Raw genomic sequence first — 27,915 nt, 5'->3', positions numbered from 1 at the left:
CCGAGCACCCGCTGTGGTTTCTGCAACACCTTGGGCGTGCTGGCGGGGAGAGGGCCGAGAGCAGGGTGAGCGCGGGTCATATTCCCTAAAAGGGAAGGGCTGGCAGGCATTTTATGGCACGCCTGGTGCCTGGCACTTTGCTGGGCACTGCATCGCTAGTGTCCTCGCCCCCACTTCTACCCTTGTAAGTGAGAGACTGAGGCTAAGTAACCGGTACTCGTGGGCCGAAAGCCAGTGGAAGCGGCGAGGGGACGGTCAGGGGAACCGGCTTCGCCCCTCCGCAGGGGGTCCTCCGCCTGACGATAGTGGGGCCCTGCGGAAGCCGGACCCAGGCCACGTCGGAAGCGTCAGGGCACGGCCCCTGGGGTCTTGCAGGGGCGGGGCGTCCTGCGAGGGGCGGGGCCGGGGCGGTTGCGAGCGCTCCGGGGGCGGGCTCCTCGGGGCAGGCTCCGCCCCCCCGGGAGCGCGGGTTTAAAAGGAGGCAAGGCGGGCGCCGCGGCTCCAGCGGCTGCGAGGCGCGCCGGGGCGGAGGCTCGGCGAGGGCACAGCCATGACCCTGCGGGCGGGGGGCGCTCGGCTGCTCTGCGGCCTCCTGCTCTTCGGTCTGCTGGCTGCGGGCGCCGCGCCGCTCAGCTGGGATTCCCCGGAGCCCCGCAGCCGGGCCAGCAAGATCCGAGTGCACCCACGGGGCAACCTCTGGGCCACCGGTAAGTCTTCGGGACCCGTGCAAGCGCCCCTCACCTTGCTTTGATCCCATTTCCCTTCTCAGGTCGTTCCTCGGTCACGGACACTGGTGTCCGCGCCGGTGAGGACCCTGGAACCCGTCTAATTTAATAGATGGAAAACTTGGGACCCAGATAGTTCAGGGGCTTGGCTGAGATCACTCGCCAGTTAAAGCAGAGCTGGGGCTGGATCCTAGATCTGCCTGCCAGCCGGTGCCCCTGGCCTTGGGCAAGAGTCTACTGAATCCTCTTTCTGACCTCTCCTGTGTCTTCTCTCTGCCCCTGCACCTTCCTGACACCTCTTCATTGTCCACTTTCCTCCTTGCACTCGCCTGGCCCCTGGTAAGCAGGCAGCACAGCTGACAGAGGGCCACCTACCCTCCTTCCAGCTGTGCGGTTCCCTCCTGTTCAGGAAAAGCCGAGGTACAGGCTTTGCTACCACTCAGGGGTGTTTGTGGTGCCTTGATGATGATGATGATGAGGGGGAGGAGGAGGAGGCGGAGGAGGAAGGGTGTTCTCAGATCTTCCTGCGCAAGAACTGAAAGTTGGGAGAGATGGGGAACTTTCCCACTGGTATAGGATCCTCGCTCCCCGACTTCTTTGTGCCTTGGCACCCCCTTTCTAGGTCACTTCATGGGCAAGAAGAGTCTGGAAACCCTCAGCCCATTCCCCTTGGGGACAGCTCCCCACGTGTCCCTGAGAGACCAGAGACAACAGCTGAGTCACGATCTGCCCAGGATCCTCCTGCTAAAGAAAGTTCTGGGCATGAGCCTCACCGGCCCAGCACCTCACCCCCAGGTGAGCCAGGCTCCCATCTTGGGCCCAGGAGAGGCCCAGCCAGGGCTGCCCCTGGCCCCATCCTTGGGCTTCGGGTGTGACTGCCCCTCAAGGTGTGATGGGCCCCGGAAAGCTCTCCCCGTGATCTAGAGCTCAAAGGGAGAAGACTCCAAAGAAAGGAAGCTGACCTTCTCAGTAGTTCCCCTTACCGAGCCCCAGTCTAAAATCACAGCCTAGAATTAGTTAGCCAGCCTCTTGCAGCAGGACCTTCCCCCTCCTCCAGACTCGCCCCACCCCAGCTGTCCACGTTTGCTGCGCCTCGGGTGTACTTACAGTCAGGACCCTGAGGCCCAGAAAGGAGAAGTCAGCCTCCAAGACAGAGTCCAGACCTATTCACCTCGGCCAGTGCTGTTCCCAGTCACTCATCTGCCTCAGTGACCCTCAGTGCAGGGTTTCTCAACCTCAGGACTCTTGACGTCCTCACCTGGATACTTCTTTGTTGCGCTGGCTGTCCTGTGCATTGTGGGAAGTTTAGTAGTATCCCTTGTCTCTATCCACTGGAGCATCCTCTCCCCGTGCCAGTGTGACAACAGGAGAACATGCCTCCAGACTGCCTCTTGTGAGGGGTCATGGGAGGGAGCCCAATTACCCTTGGCTACCAACCACTGACTGATGAGATCCAAGGCCGCAAACCTAGAGCCAGGCCGGCTTTAGTCTCTGGCCTGGTAGAAGGGCAGCTCCTCCATTCCCTTCCATTCCCCGCTCCTGAGGTGGCCCCCACGCCGCACAACCTCCCGGCACTTTGCTACCGTGGGCAGGAGGCAGTGTAATGTGGGTAGAACGTGGGTTCTGGGGACGGCGTGCTAGGCTCCTCACCTAACTAGTAGCCGTGTGACCTTAAAAATGTCACTTAACCCCTCTAAGCCTCATCTTCCTCATTTATAAAATGGGAATAATAGCGCCCATCTCGTATTAAACGAGACCATTTATGTCACGGGCTCAGCACGATGCCTGGCACGTAGAAAGCACTTCATAAACAGGAGCTATTAGCAATTCGCAAGCTCCCTGGCAGCACCTGTTACAGACCCACCTTCCTGTCCCTCACGGTGCCCAGCATGGCGTGCATACGTTTTGAAGGAAGGGAGGAGGGGCCTTCCCTGGAGAAGGTCCAACTCCACCCCTGGCCTTCCTCAGGCACAGAACCACCAGCCCCCGGGGACCTCAAATGTAAGGGCTGCGAGCTTGGGCTGGCTGAGTCTGGAGGGAGATGATGTCACTTCTGGGGCTGCTGGTCTTGAAGGCCTAAAGCATGCAGACCAACTAGCGAGTCTCAGAGGAAGCAGCACCTGGCACTGGGGGATGGGGCTTCAGAAGTGAGGTCTGGGGCAGAGCTGAGGGCAGGGGATGGAAAACATGGACACTGGCCCAGGGCCAGGCACGCACATGGACTTCACTTCCCGATCTCCCTGACTGTCATGACCACTCTGAGGTTGGTTGGGGCTGTCACTCTGAGAAAACCACTGCCCCGACTCCTCCCAGGCTCATCTTCTGGGAGGAAGGTGCTAGGGGGAGGCCGCCTAAGCTAAGAGCCTGCCCCCCCCCCCCCCGCCTGCCTTGTGGACGCCTAGCACTTAGGAATGGCAGGATGCCCCTGTCGTTTCCCCCCACAGCCCAGGTCAATTCTTCTGCGTGTTCCCCTTCAGTACAGGAGGCTGCTGCTGCTGAAGTGACACCACTAATGAGAAAGATACGACAGCGTGGCTTAGACCGTGCCCATCCAGGGCAGGAGCTGAACGGGACGCTGGCAGTGACCCCATCTGGACGTAAAACCTGGGCTCAAATCTCTGTTGCTCCGTCAGTGTGATTTCTGGTTGTGTCACCAGGAACATTGCCAATGCAGACACACATTATGTCCCTGCTGTATTTCTTGCTTCCCTGTTGAAGTCGTGAATAAAACCCAGCCTTTTACGGAGAATGTCTGGTCCTCTCCTTCCAGCCATGTTTGAGGGCATGGGAGGGAAAGGGGGCTGGACAACTGGAGGATGGGGTGTTCAGTAAGATGGAGCTGGCTCCAAAAGCCAAGAACACTTAACGACACCAGCCTACTCAGGACTCCTAAGTCAGTCGCCCATTCAGCAAGCAGGTACTCAGTGCCTGTTCTAGACGCCAGGTCCGGTGCCCGGCGCTGGGTTCTTACCTCTGCCCCCTGCTGGCACAGGCAAGTCTCATGTTTCCTCGCCTGTAAACGGGAGCTGCCTACACTACAAGATGGGGTTTTGCTTCCCGCATTTCATTTCATCCCCACGCCAAGCTTGGAGGGGAGTGCCCAGAGCATGCAAGGGAGAAAGCCTAGCTAGGATCCAGCCCTCGCTGTCTGCTTATTCTCTTCTCTGCCCTTGGGTAGGTTGCCAGGGTTGCCAAATAAAAATAGAGGGCACCCAGTTAAATCCTTATTTCATATAAACAATGAATAATTTTTTTGTATGAGATGTCCTAAAGATTGCATGGACAAACCTATAAGAAAAAAATTGTTTATCTAAAATTCGACTTTAACCGGGCATCCTGTATTTTATCTGACCTGGACTCCCTGCTCTGCAAATATCCTGTCGTAAAACGGGCGGGTATTGGGTCCCTGAGGCCCCTCCCGGTACTGACATCCTGGGAACCCCGGATTTTACGTCATTTTCCCAGGAGCTTCTGCCGGGGAGCATCCCGGACCCAGCCGGTCAAGGGCACTTGCGCGCTGGTGGTGGCGATCGGACACCTCTCGGCTCCGCCCCGTTGGCGTGAGCCACGCCCCGCAGGCCGAGCCGGCCGCGCCCACTTCTCGCGAGAGGGCCGCGCCTGCCCCGGGAAGGTTCTCAGAGGCGGAAGTGGGATAGCGGAAGCAGCGTTGCCATGGATCCCGCGGAGGACTGGCTGGTGGAATCCTTGCGCTTGTAAAGCCTGTGGGCCTGGGACGTGGGACCCGGGCCCGCAGCTGGCGGCGCGGGCGGACGGGAGCGGGGTGGAGGGCAGGAGGGACCCCGGTGTGGGCGGGGCCGCCACTGAGACTCCGCCTGGAAGTCCGCTCCCGCGCCTGGGGAGCCGCACCCGACTCTGCACCGTTGTGTGGGGTACGCTGTGTGCGCAGTGCTTGTGGAGGACACTAATTACACGAGCGACCAATTATTTTGCGCCAGCATGAGCGGAACTCTGGACAGATTATCTGTCTCATTGATTCCTCACGTCAGCCTTGGGAAGTCTGGGTTCTCTGGGAATCCCATTTTATTTTTATTATGATTTTTTTAATGTTTTATGTATTTCTAGGAGAGAGAGAGACAGCGTGAGCAGGGGAGGGTCAGAGAGAGAGGGAGTCACAGACTCTGAAACAGGCTCCAGGCTCTGAGCTGGCAGTCAGCACAGAGCCCGACGCGGGGCTCGAACCCACGAACCGCGAGATCATGACCTAAGTGAAAGTCGGATGCTTAACCGACTAAGCCACCCAGGCGCCCCGGAATCCCATTTTATAGATGAGGTCCGAGGCTCAGGGATATTGTGACTGGCCTGGTCCCGGTCACACGGGGGTTAAAATGTGCAACAGACCTGCTCCCAGATCTGCCTCCCTCCGGAGCCTGGGCCCCCTTACCCACCCGGCCGTCTTGAACAGCTGTAAAGTGCTGTGCCCTGTGTGACTTTGTGTCTTTATCATGCAGGTACCAAGATTTCCATGCATTCGACCTCTCGGGAGCCACACGAGTCCTTGAATGGATTGGTGACAAAGGTGATGTGCCCTTGCCTGGCCCTGAAGGAGATGGAATCTTCCTTCTCAGGCTGGGACTCTGAAGCTCAGCCCAGAGGGTCCCAACCCGAACTTCTGGGAATCTGAGGCCTCTTCTTGGGCTTGGAGCAATGTTCACACTCCGTCAGCACTTATATTCATCTTATTAAAGTCAGTCTCTTCCATTCCGCAGTACAAGGCTGCATGCCAATGGCGGAGGAATTTATCTCTGCTTTGGAGGATTTGGTGGCATGTCTAGACCCCATTCTATGGCCCAGAATCTTCCTAGCAGTTTGTCACAGCTCCTTTTTTTCCCAGGAGTCTGTGTTGCTGGCTATGAAAGCCGGAAGAAAAATGAGATTCTTCATCTGATACTACCTCTCAGACTTTCTGTCAAAGAAAACCAGGTAACTAGAAATACAAATGCTGAGCATAAGTGTCTACTTTTTTCGTTTACTTAAAAAAAATTTTTTTTTTAATGTTTATTTATTATTGAGAGACAGAGACAGAGTGCGATCATGAGAGGGGCAGAGAGAGAGAGGGAGACACAGAATCTGAAGCAGGCTCCAGGCTCTGAGCTGTCAGTACAGAGCCCGATGTGGGGCTCGAACCCACAACTGCGAGATCATGACCTGAGCCGAAGTCGGACACTTAACTGAGCCACCCAGGCGCCCCTTTTCTTTGTTTATTAAACCTTTAGGGAGTTGCTGTTGTCTACTCGGCATTGCCCTGGATACTAGGAAGAGAGAGGGACAAGCCCTGATCCTCCCCTCTGGTCTGATAGAGGGAGGCACATACGCACAGAGATGGTATACAGAATGTCTGAGATTTGCAAGCGCTCCCAGACGAAGAGGGCAGTTTTACTTTATCAAAAATAGATCCAGGGGCACCTGGGTGGCTCAGTCGGTTGAAAGTCTGACTTCAGCTCGGTTCATGATCTCATGGTTGGTGGGTTTGGGCCCCACGTCGGGCTCTGCACTGACAGCATGGAGCCTGCTTCAGATTCTGTCTCCCACTCTCCCTGCCCGTCCCCTGCTCAGGCGCTCAAAAATAAACATTAAAAAAAATTTTTTTTTAAATATATCTAGGGAGCCGTTAGGGTATCGAGGATGGTAGAATGGTTAAGATAACCTAGCATGACTGTGTAGTGTTTAAGGAATGAAAGCAGATGTCCACAGATAAAACTTTAGGGAATGCGTGTAAGGAATGGTTAGAGGAAGATGAATCCACAGCAAACGCTTGGAAGGAATAATATTCTTTGAAGTAGGACAAACGTCAGAAAAGGTCAGTGTTTCAGAAGCCACGAGAAGAGAACACGTGAAGAAGAAACGAGGTAGTGGCTGCCCAGCGTTGCTATAAGATCACTCAGACTCCTCTCCTAGGGCAGCCTGGCCTGTTTCCCTGCAGGAAACTTCCTGCCTAGTGCTCTGGATATCCCTGATCCCCACCACTCAGGCTTGAGCCAGGAGCACGCCCACCCCCTGCTGAGCCTTGATGGGAGACCTTATTTATCTCCTGTGTCCCCCCTGGCTTTTTCCCCTTTCCCTCTGCTTCCAGTTGCTCACCTGGAGATAGTGGAGATAGTGGCTGAGAGCATGAACTTTGGTTAGACAGACCTGAGTGCCAATTCACAACGTAATCCCTGTGTGACCTTAGCAAACTTGTTTCCCTGCCCTGTGCCCTAGTTTTGTCATTTTTCAATGGGGTGATTATAGTACCTACGTGACAGGATGGTTGTAAGAATTCACTGGGCTGATGCAGAAGAAGCACTAAACACAGTGTCTGACACAGCTGGATAATTAGTGGCTGTTACATTTTTATTGTTAGAAGAACCGGGGTGCCTGGGTGGCTCTGTAGGTTAAGTGCCTGACTTTGGCTCGGCATGATCTCACAGTTCGCGGGTGGGTTCAAGCCCCGAGTCTGGCTGTCAGCACAGAGCCTGCTTGGGATTCTCTCTCCCTGTCTCTCTCTGTCCCTCCCCCACTCTTACTCTCTCTCAAGATCAATAAACTTAAAAAAAAAAAAAAAAAAGAACCCACCTAACATCCAGTGGGAGGATGTGGGGGGCACTGGGGATGGGTTCGTTGGCTGACACACTCCAGCTGTCTTTGATATAGCTGTTAAGCTCTGTGACTCGTCTAAGAAGGCCTGGTGAGGGGCGCCTGGGTGGCTTAGTCGGTTAAGTGTCCGACTTTCGCCTAGGTCATGATCTCGCGGTTCGTGGGTTCGAGCCCCGCGTCGGGCTCTGTGCTGACTTCCAGCTCGGAGCCTGGAGCCTTTTTCAGTCTGTGACTCCCTCTCTCTCTGACCCTCCCCTGCTCACGCTGTCTCTCTCTCTCTCTCCTAGAAATAAATAAAACATTTTAAGAAGGCCTGGTGATGTAGCAAAGGGGCCTGTGAAAGGTTAGGAGGAAGGTTTGGGATGCGGGAAAGAGGGGAAGCTGTGTAGGCGGCTGGGACCAGCATTTACAAGCAGCAGCACACTGCGACCCCGCACGGACAGACCTCTGTTGCCAGCTGAGGGGTTTCCACGGCTTCCTGCCAGGCTGGGATCTGGCCTCTCAGCCACACTTCATCTAAAGGTTCCTTGGGGGAGCAGGCTCTCTGACTGGCCGCCCTCTTTGCATTTCAGGGCTTATTCCCAGAAAGAGATTTCAAGGTTTGCCACGGAGGATTTTCGGACACGCCTGTCTTTGACCTGAAGCACGTGCCAGACACCAGGTATGGTCAGCTCTGTGACCCAGCCCCTCCCTTCGGGATGGAGTGGCTAGAAACGTCAGGAGAATCCTGCTTGATCGCCACATCTGCCCCTACCCGCTCAGCACACAGGCGCACACACATCCAGATTCGGAATATAAAAAAAAAAAACATCATTCCGGTAGCTTCGTGTCCCTTGCTGACCTTGGGACGAGTGTACCCCACAGAGCGCGGGAGCTGTTCCAGGGAGGATGGGGCAGAAGGGTGCCCATAGTTTGTCAGAGAGCAGGTGCTTGGTAGTGGGCACTAACAGCCCCAGTCGGCAGGGGTGGCGGCTCTGGGTCAGGGCTGTGTGTTCAGGCACCACGCTGGCGTCCCCTCAGGATATCTCAGGCCGTGTGGAAGCCTGGGCTCGGTCCCATGACTCTCCGTGAGCTCTGGGGCTGCCCCTTATCTGTTAAATGGGGGTGACTGGTCTTGATGACCCCGTCCTGCAGGGGAACGTAAGGAGCCCAAGCTGGGGGGGGGGGGGTGAGTTAGGCGGGGAGCTCCCCACTGTCTGGACTGATACTTCCCATCTGTTTCGAATAGGTTGCTGGTAACCAGTGGTCTTCCAGGCTGTAACCTGCATGTGTGGCAGGTCACAGAGGACAGTGGTGAGTGAATCTGACGTGGTGGGGGCTGGGCTGCAAGAAAGCCTGATACTCGTACACCCCGGCCCCCAATCTAAGCCAATTATGAAGAGTCTCAGAGGCGCCCGGTTGGCTCAGTCGGTTGAGCGTCCGACCTCGGCTCAGGTCGTGATCTCACAGCGCAGGGCCCACTTTGGCTCCTCTGCCCCCTTCTTGCTGCCCCTCCCCTGCTTGCGCTCTGTCAAAAATTAAACATTAAAAAAAAAAGTATTCTCGGAGCCAGGCGGGAATGAAAATGCAGTATCTACTTCGAGGGCACAGATGAAGTAGCCACCAGCGCGTGGCATACAGCTCCCCCGCCGAGCTTGCTGTAGCTCGCGTCGGACTGCGTTCCCCGGCCCGTCGTGGGCAGGACGCCCAGGGAACTGGGCGCCTCTCCCCCAGGCAGCGCCAGGGCAGGGCTAGGGCCGCTCCGGGGAGCTCACCTGCTGGCCGAGGAGGTGGCGGCGGGGGCGAGGAGGCCCCTTCTCTCCAAGGGCATGCTGGTCTCGGGCGTGGGGACTGAGGAGTGAGCAAGAGCCCGGGCTGACCGGTGTCCCTCTTGGCGAGGTCAGTCTGCTCCCTAACCGGGGAGCAGGGGAAGGAGCTGGAGGTGCTGAGCCTGTACCCTCACGCGGGGTAGGGCTCCCTCCGGCCGGCCGTGCGTTTGCGGTTCCCACCCGCAGGCACCAAGAGCTGGCAGCCCTGACCCAGCCCCTTCCATCCTCGCACCTTGGCCAGGGTGGAGGCGTGCCTCGCGGGCACGGAGCCACTGTTGGACATGGCCCTGCGCCTGTGTGATCCTCTGTCCCCCGGTCCCTGTGCCCCTGGCGTGGATGCCTCCCACAGACTGTCTGGCAGCTGCCGGCTTCTCCCTAAGTTTCATTGGTACAGAGCGGCCGCTGTTGTGCTCATTTGCCTTTCGAAGTCGCTGACTCAGAGGGCTTTTCCTCCGTTGTTTCTTCCTTGTCACTTGTCTGTTGCTGTAGCTGCTGGTTTTTGTCATTTCCTCATAGTCGTGATGATTTTTTACAATTTTATTGATATTCACATATTGTAAGTGTACAGTTCGGTGACCTGTAGTACATTCAAGAGTTGTGCCGCCGTTACTATAAATCAGTTTTAGGACATTTTCATAACCCCAGGAACACCTGTTGAGCAGTCCCCGTGCCCACAGTGGCCCCAGGCACCCACTAGTCTGCCTCCGCCTTTTCTGAACATGTCCTCTCAATGGGATCATACACTCTGCGGGCTGTTGTGTGCGGCTTCTTTCCCTCAGCGCAGTGCTGTGAGGTCTTCGTGTCGCCTGGTATGGTACCTGGCACCCCAGACACCGTGTGCGACAGTGGTTGCTTCCTGTGGCTGAATGGTGTTGCGCTGCTAGCCGTCCACTGGTTGGTAGATCTGATACTTGGCTCTTAGGAACACTGCTGCTGAGAACATTCATCTGCAGCCCTTAGTGTGGACATAAGTTTTCATTTCCCTTGGCTAGACAGGAGTGAAATTGCTGGGTCATGTGGTAAATTTATGTCTGATCTTTTTGAGAAACTTTCAGACTTTTCCACAATGGCTTCATCATTTACATTTCCCCCAACAGTATATGGAGGTTTCTATTTTTCCATGTCCTCCTCAACTTTTTTTTTTTGTCTTTTATTGAAGCCATCCTTTTTTTTTTTAATTTTTTTAATTTTTTAATTTATTTATAGGAGAGAGAGAGAGAGAAAGACAGCGTGAGCAGGGGAGGGTCAGAGAGAGAGGGAGTCACAGACTGAAACAGGCTCCAGGCTCCGAGTTGGCAGTCAGCACAGAGCCCGACGTGGGGCTCGAACCCATGAACCGCGAGATCATGACCTAAGCGAAAGTCGGACGCTTACCGACTAAGCCACCCAGGCGCCCCTTATTGAAGCCATCCTAATGAGCGTGAAATTGTTTCTCATGGGGGCTTTCATTTACATATTTTTAATGACTAATAGTATTGAGCATCTTTTCATGTGCTTACTAACCATTCATATACCTTCTTTGGTGAAATGCCTATTCAGATCTTCATGAGAGAGTTTTATTAGTTTTTCCCCACCCCCAGCAGGCTGAGACGGCACGCTGCCCCAGGCCCTTTGATGTTCTGGTTTCACTGTACATTTAATAGATACTTGCTCAGATTAACCGATAATCTGTACAAAGTAACAGTAATACTAATAAGCATATATATTCCAGGCACTGAACCAAGTACTTTCCATGCGTGTTATCATTCAGTTCTCAGAAGTCTGAGACAATGTGTGTCCCAGAGAGGCTAACTTGTTGAAAGTTACAGAGATAGTCACACAACCTGGCCTTGGGTCTAGTCTAACTTCAGGGTCTGCTCAGAACTGTGTCCGGTGGTAACTATAGTTAGATAATAATAACTGAGCTCAGTACAGGGGTAATGGCCCTGAAAAAAAAGTGGTGGGGTACTTACTGAGCAGCGATGTGGTCCTCGCCTCCATTTTGCTCCGAGCTGGTTCCTGGAAGCAGATCTGTCAATGAAAGGGAAACTTCATAGGGCACCAGGTGGCTCAGTTTGTGGAGTTTGTGACTCTTGATCTTGGGGTGATGAGTTTGAGCCCCACGTTGGGTGTAGAGATTACTTAAACAAAAAAGTGGGAGCTCCTGGGTGGCTCAGTTGGTTAAGCATCCAACTGTTGGCTTCAAGTTAGGTCATGATCTCACGGTTTGTGAGTTTGAGCCCGTGCCAGGCTCTGTGCTGGCAGCATGGAGACTGCTGGGATACTCTCTCTCCCTCTCTCTCTGCCCCTATCAGTCTCTCTCACTCTCAGAGTTTTAAAAAGGGAACATTTATGATCGTTATTGTTACTGTTATTTATAGCAGTCGCTAACGTCTCCTCATTCAATCAACAAACCCGCATTGTGCACTTCTGATGTGTCTGGCCAGGGATGCAACACAAAGCACAGCTATAGATGCTTCTTTTTTTCTTGGTGCTTATACTTGATCATATGTTTTGCCCAGTTTTTGATTTACATTTTTGTCTTCCTTGAGTGTCAGAGTCCTCTGTACATTCTGCATACAAGTTATTTGCCCAGTAAGTGTTTTGCTAATATTTTCACCCAGTCTGTTACTTGTCTTTACATGTTCTTAAGAGTGTCTTTCAGGGGCATCTGGGTGGCTCAGTCAGTTAAGCATCTGACTTCAGCTCAGGTCATGATCTCACGGTTCGTGGGTTCGAGCCCCGCGTTGGGCTCTGTGCTGACAGCTGAGCCTGGAGCCTGCTTCAGATTCTCTGTCTCCCTCTCTCTCTGACCCTCCCCTGTTCATGCTGTCTGTCTGTCTCTCTCTCTCTCTTGCTCTCTCTTAGAAATAAATAAAACATTAAAAATTTTTTTTAAATAAAAAAAGTTGCTTAACCATAAATACGAGCATATTTCTGGACTCATGGTTCTGTTCCATTGATCTTTAGGTCTGTCCTTATGCCAGTAACTGGTAGTGATTTCTTTATCTTTGCCTAAAAATAGGCCATGTGGGATGGCACTTGTTTAGATGAGTGGGAGAGGAGTCTCACCAGGCCCATGGGGGCTAATGGCCCAAGCGGCCTTGCTTTGACACTCACATGGGAACAGGAAATCAGAGAAAGACTTATCTTCCCCTAGATATTAGTGCAGAATATTCCGGAGCCTAGGGAAGATTGGCCAGCTGTTTTCCTAGAAGCCTAAAAGCCTAGTGTTATCTAGGTGAATATTCCAGGATCCAGGCTTTGACCCACAGCTTTGTTGTCTTAAAAACTGGATAGTGTTACCACGTCCTAAACTAATCTGTTTATAGAGGCAGATGCGCTCACCAGACTCACAAGACTGCCCCGAGTATCCCTAAACATGGAATATTCCAGGTGTTTATTTTTTGCCTATAGAAGACCTAACAGACTCAAAAAAAACTATGTGATAAATGAAACTGTAACAAGAGGAATCAGCTGAGAAGTTTCCAGATTGTGTTTTTGCAAGCTGTCTTATGCAGAAAGTATAAAACTTGAGAAGGCTCTGCTGGCCAGGCCTCGCTGCCGTCCACGCCCCTGGTGAGCGCCCGAGGCCTCTTCTGTCCCTAGGGCTGGGGAAGCCCTTGAGTTGGGTGAATACATTTCTAAATGTCTCCGCTGAATTTCACCTGCTGATCCGCCTGGAAGTTCAGTATTCAGTCTGGTATGGCCCCTTCTGCCCTGAACAGGCCCCAGGGTGTTCTTTGCTCCTGTGGCTGGACAGCCCCCTGTCAGGGACACCACCATCCTTTAGATGTGTTCATCCATTTGCTCAGTATTGCAGGTGTGGGCACCATTCTGACTCCTTAAGGAGTGTGCCTACCTCTACTCTGACCCACTCTGTGTTGGGTTAATCCTCAGATAACAACCTTCTTTTATTGTCAAGTTCTTGGAGGTGCCTTGCTGTGTCTTTTGCTTTGATTTTCTAGTCCTTTCTCTTTTCTGTTTGGGGCTGGTTTGCTAAATGACGTGTGGATTCCCTGGAGAGCATTTTACCACTGACTGTAGAGAGGAGGAGGAGAAAGCCTGCACTTCTTTCTGAATAATTATAAAGCGGTTCTCCAGTCAGGAGGCTCCGAAGCCTTTGTTTCCCCCCACATCTTTCAACTGGGTCCCTGAGGGCTTTCCCGAGGCCGCCTCCTTTCCCCCATCAGAGGACAGCTCACAGAGGACATTCCCCAGTAGGTCCTGGGGAATCTGTTCTAGGCTCCTCCAAAGGTGCAGAAAGAGCAGAGGGCTCACGTGTGGCCCCAGAGAGTCAGGCAGGCTCTCTAGGGGCTGGTTTGGCGCTTCCCCAGGGACAAACTCTGGGCCAGTCTGGGCTAAGGCCACCCAGAGTCCACGGACTTGAGGAGCGACATGTAAGGGCCCGGCCCGTACATGGCCCGTGCCCTGCTTGGATGGGAACGACCTCAGGGGGACTTGCTGCCAAATGCTCGCTTGACAAGCCATATCAGCCTTCCCTCTCACACATTCCTTCCTCGTTCTGGCTCTCACCGAGCCTGTAGGATTTAAAGAATAGGTGGGTCTCCATTTGCTTCAGAGAACGTAGAGACCAAGTAATGAGCCCGTCTTGGAGCAAGAAAATACAAAATGGAGAATCCGCATCTCCATTAAGATGTAGATGTGCCGCGAACTAACTATACCGAGCCGAGTGAAATGTGGCCGCCGTCCAGCATCAGATGCAGCAGGCCGTGGTGAGGACGAAGCAGGCTGAGCCAAACACAACCGAAATGTCATTCAGCTTGAGGGCAGGCGGGGCTTTCTTCTGTTCAGTGTAACAACATCACGGACCCTCCTGCCACGTTGACCTGTGACCATGCCATCCATGTCGTAACCACCGGTACCTGCCGGGCTTCAGATCGCTTGAGGTCACAGAACATGTGTCTGAAGAAATACTATGAGATCGTGACCTCTGTACCCGTTATTTTCACCTAAGGTGTAAATGACATCATCAGCATGTTTTTTGCTTTCTTCTATCTTTATTTGTTCTTTGCAAAACTATAAAAAGCCCCACCTGCTTTTGGGGTTTTGATATGGCTGCTCTGATTCATCATCTCCCCTTCGCAGAACTGTGTGTAAGACACATTGGAAAGAGATTAAAGCATTTCTGACAGTTTCAGAAACGGGAGCGTAGCACAGAGTGCTTATGTCTCACACCCTCTCTTGCTAGCTGCCAGCTCCCTTTCTTCCTTGACCTTCTGAAGGTGCGAGGGTAGACTGCTGGCCGGCCCCCTCCTCGCGAGGCCTCGAGCATTCCTTCCCATCGTGGATTTCAGCCTCTCTCCTTTCCCCCAGATGTCATTCGGGCTGTCAGCAGCATTGCCGTGCAGGAGGCGGAGGAGGGTCTCTGGCCTAGGGTGGCCATCTTCTCTTCGACGGCCCCGGGGGTACTGCACGGGGCGAGGCTCCGCAGTCTGAAGGTTGTGGATCTGGAATCCCAGAAGACCACGTACTCCTCAGGTACCGCAGCAGCTCGGCCCTCGCCGGCCCCTCCTGCCAGCCCCCCTCAGCCGTGTGAGGAACGGAGTCCAGCCACACGCGCCAGGCACTGGGGAAACCACACGGACACGGGAGCGAGGCGGCCTTGGCCTCGAGGGACTCCCGCGCAGGGACTGGAGGAGGCAGTCCCGGGGACCGGCACCGAGGTGCCTGGGGCTGGAGGGAAGCTTCCAGAGAAAGGGACCTGTGACCAGCCAGATACTCCTGTGACTCCAGCAGCTTTCCTGTGTCGCTGTCTGTCTTCCAGGCATCAGCGACAACGAGGAGCTGAGCAGCCTTCAGGTGCTGGATGCAGACACCTTCGCCTTCTGCTGCGCCTCGGGCCGCCTGGGGCTCGTCGACATCCGCCAGAAGTGGGCGCCGTCAGAGAACGTCAGCCCCGGGCCCGGGTCTGCTGGAGGGAGGTGGTGTGCTGAAGTTGCGTGCAGACGTGGGGGCCCCGGGCCCAGCATCGCCAGCCTTGGCTCAGACGGGCAGCTGTGTCTCCTCGATCCTCGGGATCTCTGCCACCCCGTGAGCGCGGTGCGGTGCTCCGTGTCTGCACCTAGCCCCGACCCAGAGCTGCTGCAGGTGACTTGGGCACCAGGCCTGGACAACTGCCTGGCCGTCTCAGGTACTGCTGAGCACCGCTTTGTGTCTGTTACCTGATCCCTCTCTTCCAGGGCACCGCAGCCCCATAATCCATCCGGGCCCAGAGGTGAAAGTTCCAGATTGACTTTCCAGGTGCTTCTGTGGCAAGCCCTTCCCCGTTCTGGCTGCTAAGCTTTCGCATTGGTAGCAGGCCTTTCTTGCCTGGGCGCGAGCTCGGAGCTGAGGTCAGCCGCGAGGCCTGCAGAGAGTAAGGCAGCAACGCAGCCCGGGGATGCCCCAGGAGGGGGTGGAAGTGCCTCTCAGTCTGCTTGCTTTTTGAATGATAGCAGGCCACTGGGTGCGTAGGCTCCTGGATCTGGCTGGCAGCTTCTGGCTGAATAAGGGTGTTAATGAGCACATCTAAAAGCCAGTGCGAAGGATCTATTGAAGGGGAGAGGTTGAAAGAATTGTTGAGATTAAGAAAAGGTCCATGATGATGGCAGGATCCAGAAAGCGCAGAAGGAAAGAGCAGAGCTTGGTGGAGGAATTGGCTTTTTGGTAGTGAGAAAACAGCGGGCTGGAGTGAGTGTGGGTCCAACTAAGTCATGGGGGACGTGAGGGTGCTCCTACTAAAGCCTTCCATTCCCGCCCTCGGGCAGAAGGCAAGGCCACCCGCTGAGAGGGATCAGATGTGGCAGGATTAGAATTTGAGGCAAGCGGAAAAGGTTCGAAAGAGTCTCTTAAGCCTCAGTTCCTTGGATCCCCAGGGAATAAGAGTACCTATTTCATACAGTTCTGAGGATTAAAAGAATTCATGTCTAGGATTGGCCTCACGCCTGGCACATAATAGATGAACAGAAATACACCATCACGTGCCCTGAGGAGCCGTCAACTGCCAACACAAGGGCAGAGGATACATGCCCTTCGGTTGGCTTTACATATCTTTTTTTTTTTTTTAGAGTAATTTCCACTTGTTGTGGGACTCAAAGTCATGACCTTGAGATCAAAGAGTGAGTTAGATGGTGTACTGACTGAGCCAGCCAAAAGCCCCTGGCCTTAAGCATCTTGTTCTTTGACTTTTCATCCTGTAGCCTGTTTTGGTATGATAGAGCAAACTATAAAAATTATTTTAGGGGTGGGGCGCCTGGGTAGCTCAGCTGGCTCCCAGGTCATGATCTCACGGTTTATGAGTTCGAGCCCCGCATTGGACTCTGCACTGACATCGTGGAGCCTGCTTGCGATTCTCTCTCTCCCTGTCTCTCTCTGCCCCTCCCACACACTCACTCTCTAAAATAAACTTTAAAAATTACTTTAGGGGCACCTGGCTGATTCAGTCGGTAGAGCATGCAACTCTTGATCTCCGAGTCGTGAGTTCAAGCCCCACATTGGGCATAGAGATAACTTTAAAAAGAAGAAAGAAAAATTACTTTAGAGTTTTAGTGTCAATTCTCTCTTTTCTTGTTCTTCCTCAGGTTTTGATGGGACAGTCCAGGTCTATGATGCCACATCTTGGGACAGAACGGGGGGCCAAGTAGAACCGCTCTTCACCCACAGGGGTCACATCTTCCTAGAAGATGGTCAGAGAGACACCGTGCCGCTGCTCACCACCCACACCTGGCACCCCCACAAGCCGAGGACTTTGTTATCGGCAGCAAGTGACGCCTCTCTGCACGTGTGGGACTGGGTGGAGCGCTGTGCGGCCTGCTGACCCCCGCCTCTCCCTGCCCGGGCCTCGAAGAAGGGGAGCCGCTGGAGAGCCAAGGTACTGCCTTAGGACTCAGGTGACCCCAGGCCCCTGTTTACAGCTCAGCGGCCTTGGGCTAATTAACCGGCTCCTCTTAGCCACAGTTTCTTTACGTATAAAATGAGAGTAATAACCGCCTCCCTGGGCTGTGGGGAAAGTTAGAAGTAGTGTATTACAAAATAACTGGTAAGATGCACGGTGCAGTGCGTACTCAGCGGCGACCATCGCCCCATCCTCCCGCAACGCTTCTTCCCTGTCTTGTGTCCACAGTATCAGTGAGAACCAGAACAACAGCTGATGTTGTAAACCGGTTTTGTGAACTTTTTTGCAGAACTCAAAACGTATAAAGGCCAGTAAACATGAGAAAAAGAGTTCACCCCAGGGGCACCTGGCTGGTTCAATTAGTTAAGTATCTGACTTCAGCTCAAGTCATGATCTCACGTCCATGGGTTCGAGCCCCATGTTGGGCTCTGTGCTGACAGCTCGGAGCCTGGAGCTGGTTAAGATTCCGTGTGTCCCTCTCTCTCTGCCCCTCCCCCACTTGTGTGTGTTTGCACTCTCTCTCTCTCTGTCTCAAAAATAAATAACATTAAAAAAAAAAAAGAGTCAACCCCAGTAGCAACGAAGGAAAGAACAACAGGACTATGCCCCCCGCCCTTTTTTTTTTGCCTACCAAGTTGCCAAATTTAGAACATTATTGCTTTGACAGCTGATAAAGGTTACACAATAACACATGTCAGGAAGCGGGCAGAGCACCAGGCGGCTTACTTCTAGCCCAGCTGTATGAGAGTCCACTGCTCAGTTGAGCCAAAATTTGTATATCCAGGCTCCTGTTCAGTGATCTGTTAACATTTTCTAATCTTTTACAGTTACAAATAGTGTGAACAGCTTCTGTACCTACGAACAAAATGTCTGTAGGATACATTTCTAAAACTAGGGGCACCTGGGTGGTTCAGTCGGTTAAGCCTCTGACTTCAGCTCAGGTCATGATCTCACAATTTGTGAGTTCAAGCCCCACGTCGGGCTCTATGCTGACAGCTCGGAGCCTGGAACCTGCTTTGGATTTTTTCTCCCTCTCTGTCTGCCCCTCCCCAACTCTCACTCTGTCTCTCTCTCAAAAATAAATAAAACATTTTTAAAAAGTTTGGGGCACATGGTTCTAAGGATGCGGAGAGCCAGGGTGGGGAAACAGGCCTTCTCCCCAGTCCCACCTGCAGCCCCCAAGTTCAGGCAAACTGTCGGGTCCACAATGGAACATGCCTTTGCCAGGGTGGCGCTCCCCCAGACCAGACCCCGCCCTCCCAGGGGAGTCGGCCCAAGAAACATGCCTGTTTGGCGGTCCATAGCAGATAGTAAACTGTCGCCGCATCCCTGTTACATGGAATTTCTCACTTTCACACTTGTGAAAGAAGTTTCAACAATTTTGCTTTTGAAATTAGTTGATTACTAATCACTGGGCTCCGAGTTCTTAGAAAATCACTTTATTGCCCTATAATTCACACACCATACATACAGTTCACACACCTTACAATTCACCCATTGAAAATGTATTACTTAGTTGTTTGGTATGTTATTAATTCTTTAAGATTGTGGGAGGCACCCGGGTGGCTCAATCCATTAAGCATCTGACTTTGACTCAGGTCATGATGTCATGGTTCGTGAGTTCGAGCGCCGCATTGGGTGAGCTTGAGCCCTGCTTTGGGTGAGTCCTGTTTCTCTCTCTCTCTCCCTCCCTCTCCTTCGGTCTCCCCCTCCTGTCTGCCCCTCACTCACTTGCACCCTCTCTCAAAAAATACGATTGCACAGAGTGAATTACATCCACAGTGTTGCACAAGCATCACTGCATCTAATTCCAGAACTTTCATCGCCCCGAACAAACCGTGACCATCACGGCTCTGGTTTTCCAGCTGTCGGGGCCGCATACTTGTATTCCTCAGCTCGGGCCGCTGTAACAGAACCCCACAGACGGGGGGGCTCAGGCAACAGAAACTCACTGCTCACAGTTCTGGAGGCTGGACGTCCAAGATCGGGTGGCAGCAACTTTCATCCTGGCGCCTCTTCTCCTGGCTTGTGGGGCCACCATCTCTGAGCCCATGTGGCCTGTTTGTGTCCCTGCAGAGGGGGCTCTGGTCGCCGTTGCTCTTGGAAGGACACCAGTCCTTTTAGATTAGGGCCCACCCTTAGGACCTCATTTAACCTTACTTTAACCTTACTTACCTCTCTCTCTTTTTTTAATGTTTCTTTATCTTTGAGAGAGTGCACACACAGGAGGGGCAGAGAGGGAGCGAGAGGATCCCAAGCAGGCTCTGTGCTGTCAGCACCCACCCGGGGCTCGATCTCACGAACCTTGTGATCATGACCTGAGCTGAAATCAAGTGTCAGAAGCTCAACCGACTGAGCACACCCAGGCGTCCCCTCCTTTCATCTCCAAATACAGTCACATTGGTGGTTAGCGTTTCAACACAGAAATTTGGGGCAGGGGCACAATTCAGTTCATAGCGCTTAGGAATTCTTTTGAAGTGAGAAAAACCTAATTTTCAAATAAAATGATTTTTTTTTTTAAACATTAAAGTCAAGGGAACATTACATTTTGGAGTTTAAGATACACAGTTTTGCTCTTTTTCTGGCTGGAACCACGGAGGGTGCCGAAGAGGAAAAAGAAGCTTCCTGCTGTGACAGAAACCCTTAAGAAAAAGCAAAGGAAGCTGAGCAAAATAAGTCAGGCAGAGAAGGACAAATATATGTTTGCACGTATAGGAGGATTAGGAGGAACTTAACTGAGGAACAAGGGGGAGAAGAAGGGGGGAAATGGTGGGGGAAAGGGAGAGAGGCAAACCATGAGAGAGTCTTGAATGCTGACAAAAACTGAGCACTGATGGATGTGGGGGGGAGGGGGGATGGGCGTGGAGGAGGGCACTTGTGGGGATGAGCACTGGGTGTTATATGGAAACCAACTTGACAAGAAACTATTTAAAAAAAAAAAAAGAAAAGAAAAAGCAAAGGAATTTCACAGAGTTGAAGACCAAGTGTCTAAAAAAGAAGTTTGCCCAAAAGATGCTTCAAAAAGCAAGGAGGAAGCTTATTTATGAGAAGGCTAAGCATTACCACAAGGAATACGGGCAGATGTACAGAACTGAGATTCGGATGCCAAGAAAAGCTGGCAACTTCTACGTGCCCACGGAGCCCAAATTGGCATTTGTCATCGGGATCCGAGGTATCGATGGTGTGAGCCCAAAGGTTCGAAAGGTGTTGCAGCTCCTTGGCACCGTTGTTCAGCTCAACAAAGGCTTCAGCTAACATGCTAAGGATTGTGGAACCATGTAAAGCGTGCGTGTACCCAAACCTGAAGTCCGTGAACGAATTGATGTACAAGCGGGGTTATGGCAGAATCAACAAGAAGCGCCTTGCCCTGACAGATAACACATTGATTGCTCCATCTGTTGGTAAATACGGCATCATCTGCGTGGAGGACCTGATTCATGAGCTCTACACTGTTGGAAAACGTTTCAAAGAGGCAAACAACTTTTTATAGCCCTTCAAGTTATCTTCTCCACGAGGGGGAATGAAGCAGAAGACCACCCATTTTGTAGAAGGTGGAGATGCTGCAACAGGGAAGACCAGATCAATAGGCTTATTAGAAGAATGAACTAAGGTGTCTACCGTGATTATTTTTGTAATCTAGCCAGTTAATAAATGACTGCTTTCAAATTAAAAAAAAAAAAAATAGTTTCAAGATGTGATCCTTTTTACAGTTTTCTGAAGTCTTCTTTCTAATCACTTCCCCCAAGAGAGCAGATTCTATAGATCTCTTCTCAGCCCTGTTCAATTATGTCACATCAGTAGTTTGAAAGTGGCCATAATGGAAATATTTAACCCCACAGAAATTGGCAAATATTACAGCATTCCACTGTCTAAGCTATATTATTTCACTAAGTAAAAGCAGAAATGAGTCATTTAGAAAATAATAGAGTTAATGCATGAATTGAAAAGCTGCTTCACTGAAAATTACTGATAAAATGTGTATCAGTCTCAGTCATCAGCCAGCCAGAAAGCCAAGCTCACGCTGAGTAACTCGATTATGGGAATTTAGTTATGAGGTATCTGAAAGAGGATGTGAGGGAAGGTGGGTCCTGAGACATGAGCAGCAGCATGAAGTTACACGGAGGGACGAAGGGGTGGGGGTGGGGGGGCACAGGTGACCAGAGCTGAACAGTCGGGCCTCCCAGTAAGGAGGGGAGCACAAGAATCCTGCTGGCGGGGGCTGGGACCGGGGAGCAGGAGCCGTCAGCCGCCCAGCGCCCCGCCTGTGCCAGGCACCACGTGTGACAGGAGCTCGTCAGGAGGGGAGCCCAGAGGGGCGGCCAGCAGGGGTCTGCACCAGCAGCACCGACCGGACAGAACCAGGATGGACCTGAGGACAGAAACCTGGCCCCACATCTAAACTTCTATGAATTTAGCAAGAAAAAGAAAAAAAAAAAGAATAAAATAGGACGAAGGTTGTAAAAGAACACTGAACAATTATATGTTAACTTGAAAACCTCAAGATATTGTTAATTTTCTTTTTTATGTTTATTTTTTGAGAGAGCATACGTGGAGGAGGGGCATAAAGAAGGGGACAGAGGACCTGAAGTGGGCTCCGCGCGAACAGTAGCGAGCCTAATGTGGGGCTCGAGCTCACAAATCATGAGATCGTGACATGAGCGGAAGTCAGACGCTCAACCACCCAGGCACCCCAATACTGTTAATTTTCTTAAAGACACTGATATTTATAAACTACTATTTTAGTAGAAAATTTGAAATTACCCAATACTCAAGAAGGAAAAACTGGGATGCCTGGGTGGCTCAGTTGGTTAAATGTCCCAACTCTTGATCTTGGCTCAGGTCAAGATCTCATGGTTCGTGAGATCAAGCCCCACATCGGGCTCTGCGCTGACAGCACAGAGCCTGCTGGGGATTCTCTCTGTCCCTTTCCCATTCTCTGTCTTTATCTATATATAAATATGTATTTTTTTAAAGTTTAAATAAATGAACATTTAAAAAATAAAATGTTAAAAAAAAAAACTGTTAAAAGAGTAGCACCAAAAAGGATGTTGGGGGTAGGGCAATTTTGTGGGTACTTTTTTTTAAACTTTTACTTATTTTCTAATAATTATTTCTGAGAGAGAGAGAGAGAAACAGTGTGAGCAGGGGAGGGACAGAGAGAGGGAGACACAGAATCTGAAGCAGGCTCCAGGCTCTGAGCTGTCAGCACAGAACCCAACACAGGGCTTGAACTCACAAACTGAGATCATGACCTGAGCCGAAGTCCAATGCCACCCAAGTTCCCCCGGATTTTAACTTTTAAGGAACAGCAAGTTCCCATGCTCTAGAGACATTCTCATTAAAAAACAAAACAAAACTGGGTAACTAGCTGATTCCTTTTAAGGTACTATAATCATATAATACCGTATGTGATCATATATACCACCCCATGGCGTAGAAACCGTGTGTGTCACAGACCCGCACACACAGACACACTTGCTCAAGCTCAGTCATTAACACTAGATAGTGGCCCTCAACACCCACCAGCCCCCACACTCCTGTGAATACCCTTTTACTGTCCTGAAATAAAATTTTACAGGGAAAATGGATTACTTAACAATTTCAAAACCAGTGTAAGTACAAAAGAATATGTGTTTCGATACATAAATGTTCATACTTCCCCAGCAATGTAATCAGATGCTTGCACTGTATGTGAAGTCATTGAGAACGGGACAGCTCCAGGTACGGACCGGTCCAGGTGTGCCGTGTGTGCGCCTCACGCACCAAAGAGTCGATGACATGATTCTTCTGAACTGGTGAAAACCTCTTTGGAAAGTTCTGAACAAAACAATGTACTATTTTCCCTAATTTTTTTTTTAAGTTTATTTATTTTGAGAGAGAGCATGTGCAGGTACAGGGGAGGAACAGAGAGAGGCAGAGAGAATCCCAGGCAGGCTCCATGCTGTCAGTGGGACACAGGGCTTGATCCCACGCACCGTGAGATCGTGATCTGAGCCGAAATCCAGAGTCAGACACTTAACTGACTGAGCCACCCAGGTGCCCCTATTTTCCCGTTTTATATAGTAGTTGAGGTTCTGGGAAATTTGGATTATATGAAAACCGTGCAAAGCTGTCCTTACATAGATGTGAAAAGTGAAGTTCTAGGCTCACATAAAAGATTCCCCTCCATCCACTGGTTCTCAAACTTTCACATATGTCAGAATCACCGAGCGACGCGGTTCAGATTGCTAGGCTCCACCGCTGGAGTTGCTTACCAGGGTTTAGTGAGAGAGGCAGGCTAGCAGGAGCTCCTTCAACACGCACACACACACACTTGACCTTATGTACCTGGGGGAGCTGGGCCAGCTGTCCCTGTGACACTGTTGTCTTCACGTCCGCTGCTGGGCCCCGGCCCGTGGACAGGCAGCTGGGAAGGGAAGGTGGATGTGGCGGCTGGGGGGGGGGGGGGGGGGGGGGGGGGGGGGGGGAGCTGGGACCACCTGGAACGGGCCAATTCTAGCTGTCTCCAGGGTTGATGACGTGGGTCTTCTGCAGGAGGAGCTGACCCCGTTCACCACAGAGCTAAACACACCTGTGGCTGAGGAGTGGGAGAAGCTGAAGACAGCAGCTGCATGCAGATCGGCACCAGCGTGAGCTGCAAAGGCACCTGCGCCGCCGCCCAAGCATGAAAACAAAATGGCAGCTGCTTCACTTCCTCCAAATCTCATCCCAAAATGACTCTTGTGGCTCACTCTACCTGGAAACATACAGGGAAGGGAACTCTGGGGGATGTGGTTCTATCTGACCGAGTCACCACATTATAAAGCCACCTCAAGTTTGGGGGTGCAGCTGGAGAATTTGCATTTCTAGTAGGTTCCCAGGCGATGCTCCTGCCGCATGTGTGTGAGCGACCCTGAGTCCCTGCATGTCTGGCAGCACATCTGTTGTGCAGGACTGTCTCAGCAATCGCATTATGTCTGTGTGGCCCCCGCCACCAAATGCCAGTTGAGCCACCAATTTGTGGGACAGCTACAGCTCCTCACCTCCAGTTTCCAGAATGTTCATTTGGAAATCTACAGTCCCCGGGAAGGAACTCCTGGGGTTCTCAGCAATTCTAGGAAGATGTCCCAGGGAATCCCTAGAGGGACCCAAAGACAACTCATCATTCACATTGACATCAGCACAGGACCCACTCCAGCTCAGCTCTGGGCAAGGAGAGCTGAGACTCAGTAGCACGGAAGGGAGAGAATGTTCAGGAACTGTGTTGGCCTCACAAAAATTCAAGATCTAAGAGAAAGACGAAGCAGCAAAATGGAGAGAAGCAGAAATACAGCAAGTGGCCCTGCAGCAAAGGTGAGTAATTCAGCTTGGGGCCGCTGTTGCTCACGCGTGAGGCTGGGTTTCGGGGCAAGGAGAGTATGAGTCTGTGGAAGAAGCCCTGGCCTGGAGCACGGGGCACCTGTGCAGAGGAGGGCAGGGGCGAGAAGTAAACCGCAGCCTGAGACGGGTGGACAGGGAGGGCAAAGAGAGGGAGACAGACAGAGGGCACAGTAAAGTTGGCACGAATGAAGGAGACCCGGACGGTCCCGCCCATACGTCATTGCGGCGACTGGTTATTACGGACGGGTCCGGTCAGCGGGGCTCGCGGCTGTGGGGGGAGGCGGTGGTACTGCAGGTTCTGGTCCTTCCACCGCATCCACTGAGCATCGCACCGCACTGGCTGCCGGGATCGGAGATACAGAGATGTGCAAACCTGGCCCCCCTGGTGGGGGACCTGAAGGAACCACTTGTAGGGCGAGGGGTTGGGTGTTCTGAGGGCACCGAGGGCCGAGTATCCACCCCTGCTTGGTGAGAGCAGGGGTGCACAAGAAAGAGGATATTTGAGTTGTACCCTTCCTTCAGGCCAAGGAGAGGGTGGGGTGTTCCAGGCCAGGGGGAGCAGCCTGGGAAGCGACACAAGTGAGAAGCGCCACAGGCCCAGCCTGAGGGGCAAAGCAGGTTGGACATACGACTGAGAAAATGGGCTGTGGCCAGGCAGTAATGGCCCTGGGTGCCGGCTGGAGAGCGGAGCCTGGAGTGCTGGAGGCTTCCGGGTGAGCAGTTCCGGGCAGTGACTCTGCGCTTGTCTGGACGAGTGGACGTAGGCCTCCTCCAGGCCGCGAGATGTGTGCCCAGATGGCCGCACGTGCGGCAGGCCGTCTTTATATGCTCGTTTATCATTTTGGAGACGTTTCCTCTGTGAAGTATATACCCAGTCAGTGAAGCGGTTTAGATTTTCTGTGTCCAGCACTACCCCGTGGACTTGGGCAGAATGAGTGCCAGGAAGTCAGCAGACACAAAGGACGAATATATGAACCTGCTTACATGAGGGGCCTGACCCAGGCCAATTCACGGAGACAGAAAGTAGAATCGTGGTTGCTGGGGGGAGGGGAATGGGGAGTTAGTGGTGAGTGGATACACTCTCAGTTTGGGATGATGAAAAAGTTTTGGTGTTGGATGGTGGTGATCATTGCACAGAAATGCAAATGTATTTAATGCCCTGAATTGTACACTTAAACACGGTAAAATGGTAAATTTGATGTTGTGTATGTTTTACCATAGTTTTATTTAATCTGAGTTTTAAAATTTTATTTTATTTTTTGAGAGAGGGCAAAAGTGAGCAAGGGGGAGGGGGGGGAAGAGAGAGAGAGAAGTTGGGTTGCCCAAAATGGGGCTTGAACTCACCCAGTGCAGGGCTCGAACCCACGAGCCATGAGAACATGACCTGACTGAAGTCAGATGCTTAACGACTTGAGCCACCCAGGCACCCCCCCAGTTTTTTTAATGTTTGTTTATTTTGAGAAAGAGACACAGAGCAGGGGGTGGGGGCGGAGAGAGAGGGAGATAGAGAATCCGAAGCAGGCTCCACGTTGTCAGCGCAGAGCTCCACTTCGGGTTTGAGCCCAGGAACCATGAGATCGTGACCTGATCTGAAATCAAGAGTTGGACGCTTAACCAACTGGGCAAGCCAGGTGCTCCTGTTTTACCACAATTTTAGAACATGGATGCCAGGGTCCAGTGCTTGAGAGGCCCAGCGCCATCCAGTCCACCTCTCGCTGTGCCCTTCCCCGTAGGGGACACCTGCAGAATTTTCTGAATATCTTTAAAACAACTGCATTTTATTTTTATTTATTTTTTTATAGTTTTATTATTTATTTTTGAGATAGAGCATGAGCGGGGGAGGGGCAGAGAGAGAGGGAGACACAGAATCTGAAACAGACTCCAGGCTCTGAGCTGCCAGCACAGAACCCGATGCTGGGTTTGAACCCACGAACCGCAAGATCATGACCTAAGCTGAAGTTGGATGCTTACCCTACTGAGCCACCCAGGCGCCCCAACAACTGCATTTTATTTTATTTTATTTTATTTTATTTATTTATTTATTTATTTATTTATTTATTTATTTATTTATTTATTTCTGAGAGAGAGAGAGACAGCATGAGCGGGGGAGGGTCAGAGAGAGAGGGAGTCACAGAATCTGAAGCAGGCTCCAGGCTCTGAGCTGTCAGCACAGAGCCCGACGCGGGGCTCGAACCCACGAACCGTGAGATCCTGACTTGAGCTGAAGTCGGACGCTTAACTGACTGAGCCCCCCAGGCGCCCCCCAACGCCTAGAGTGTTAGACGAGTGTTACAGCCTGTACGCTGGCCAGCATCTCCCAATGTTGGGGGCCGGCCCTGGGGCTGCAGTTGTGGTTGTATGTTTTAAATGATGGCCATGTGTTTGGGGAATCAGACCCCAGAACCAGGAGTGACAGTTCTGCAGATGAGAACATGGGGCACAGAGAAGGGATGTGGCCTGGACAGGAGGTGGGTCACTAAAGGGACCAGCTGTCCAGAGCGGTTTTGGGAACCGGGGTCCTGCCGCTACGCCCGCAGGTTTTGCCCCCCTCCGCCGTGGGCCTTCAGCACATCAGCATCTCACAGGCCTGACAGACGCTGTCCTTGCTAAGGGGCTGTGGAAGGGACTCTCAAAGAGGCATTCTGAGCACACACAATCATTCCCTTCTGTGTAACCACAACAGAAGCTGTGGCCCCCAGCAGTGCACAGCTGGGGGCTGATACAACAGGGTGATCAAGACCCCACTCCCCCACCCCCACCCACGGTGGAGGCAGACAGATCAGAGCTGCAGTCCCAGCTCTGTGCCTCTCCCCACACCTCGGGAGTGGCCGAGATGGTTAAGTGACACCTCTCAATAAAGGGCTTAGCGAGGGGCCTGCTTCACCGAATATGCGGGGAAGGGGACTTCTGTTGATTCGCGACTGGAGGGCTGGTGGAGCTGTGCAGAAGGCCTGGGGAGCCGGCGTCCTGGACGGAAGTAAAGGGAGAGGGTCCTGTTCTCTGCGGGAAGAGCAGAGCTATCAGAGCCAGTGAGTGGGGTCCCCATTCTGGACTGAACAGGAAGGGAGAGAGGGTCACAGGCACCCGAGCAGGGTTTGGCACTGTGGCCGTTAGAGTCTCTCAGGCTGTCCTCCCTAGGGCTGAGTCTGTGATAACTTGATGAAAACAGCCAACACCCTTAGACCATCCCACTCCCAGGATTCGCTTGGAATTCACCTATTTGATGGGTTAATATACTTGCATCAGCTTCGGCTCTTAGGATCAGTGCCCTGAAACCCAACTCTTGTGTTTGTTTCTTGCTCTCTGCACTTGAGAATAATAACAGGTATTTCTGCTATGTGCCTCTTTAGTTAAAATTTTGCAGTACATAATGTGATTGTCATCTATTGCAACTTTTATAATAGAGGTGAATTTCATGTAGTCCCAGTGTTCACTGTATTATTTTTATCTGGAGGGATTTCCAAGTGAACAGCTTCCAAAAGCCGCCCTGCTTGCCTAGTTCAGAAACTCTGAAGCCATCATTAAGAGCTGGAGCTGGAGGTGAGCTAAAAAC

At 52.1% G+C, this 27,915-nt stretch overlaps 2 protein-coding genes and 1 pseudogene across 8 annotated transcripts in view; all 3 read left to right on the top strand.

Annotated features, from left to right (window-relative positions):
- Nucleotides 1–493: 493 nt before the first annotated feature.
- Nucleotides 494–3,474, top strand: NMB (neuromedin B). 2 transcript variants are annotated; one of them, XM_039257000.1, is made up of 3 exons: nucleotides 494–707; nucleotides 1,348–1,520; nucleotides 3,208–3,474. In XM_039257000.1, the coding sequence occupies exons 1-3, from the start codon at nucleotides 551–553 to the stop codon at nucleotides 3,361–3,363; spliced, it is 486 nt and encodes a 161-aa protein (XP_039112931.1). In that variant the 5' UTR covers nucleotides 494–550; the 3' UTR covers nucleotides 3,364–3,474. The 2 variants fall into 2 exon arrangements, with proteins under 2 accessions (XP_039112931.1, XP_039112940.1); XM_039257009.1 differs by having other exon boundaries at nucleotides 3,203–3,315.
- A 911-nt stretch (nucleotides 3,475–4,385) lies between these two features.
- Nucleotides 4,386–27,915, top strand: part of WDR73 (WD repeat domain 73) — a 92,437-nt gene continuing 68,907 nt past the window's right edge. For 2 of the 6 annotated variants that reach the window (XM_039257292.1, XM_039257310.1), the window contains exons 1-9: nucleotides 4,386–4,438; nucleotides 5,195–5,262; nucleotides 5,578–5,666; nucleotides 7,892–7,980; nucleotides 8,548–8,612; nucleotides 14,444–14,608; nucleotides 14,895–15,260; nucleotides 16,690–16,979; nucleotides 23,538–24,335. In XM_039257292.1, the coding sequence (XP_039113223.1) occupies nucleotides 4,398–4,438; nucleotides 5,195–5,262; nucleotides 5,578–5,666; nucleotides 7,892–7,980; nucleotides 8,548–8,612; nucleotides 14,444–14,608; nucleotides 14,895–15,260; nucleotides 16,690–16,925 (1,119 nt within the window). In that variant the 5' untranslated portion in view covers nucleotides 4,386–4,397 and the 3' untranslated portion in view covers nucleotides 16,926–16,979; nucleotides 23,538–24,335. Of the gene's footprint in view, nucleotides 4,448–4,477; nucleotides 4,616–5,194; nucleotides 5,263–5,577; nucleotides 5,667–7,891; nucleotides 7,981–8,547; nucleotides 8,613–14,443; nucleotides 14,609–14,894; nucleotides 15,261–16,689; nucleotides 16,980–23,537; nucleotides 24,336–27,915 lie in introns of those variants that run through there. The other 4 variants (XM_039257319.1, XM_039257301.1, XM_039257324.1 and 1 more) reach the window with 4 other exon arrangements.
- LOC120248844 lies at nucleotides 19,894–21,567 on the top strand (annotated as a pseudogene).

Source organism: Hyaena hyaena, unplaced genomic scaffold (assembly GCF_003009895.1).
Source record: "Hyaena hyaena isolate Hyena2069 unplaced genomic scaffold, ASM300989v1 scaffold_13, whole genome shotgun sequence".
In the NCBI taxonomy this organism is placed as follows: domain Eukaryota; kingdom Metazoa; phylum Chordata; class Mammalia; order Carnivora; family Hyaenidae; genus Hyaena; species Hyaena hyaena.
This window is presented reverse-complemented; position numbering and strand designations above follow the sequence as displayed.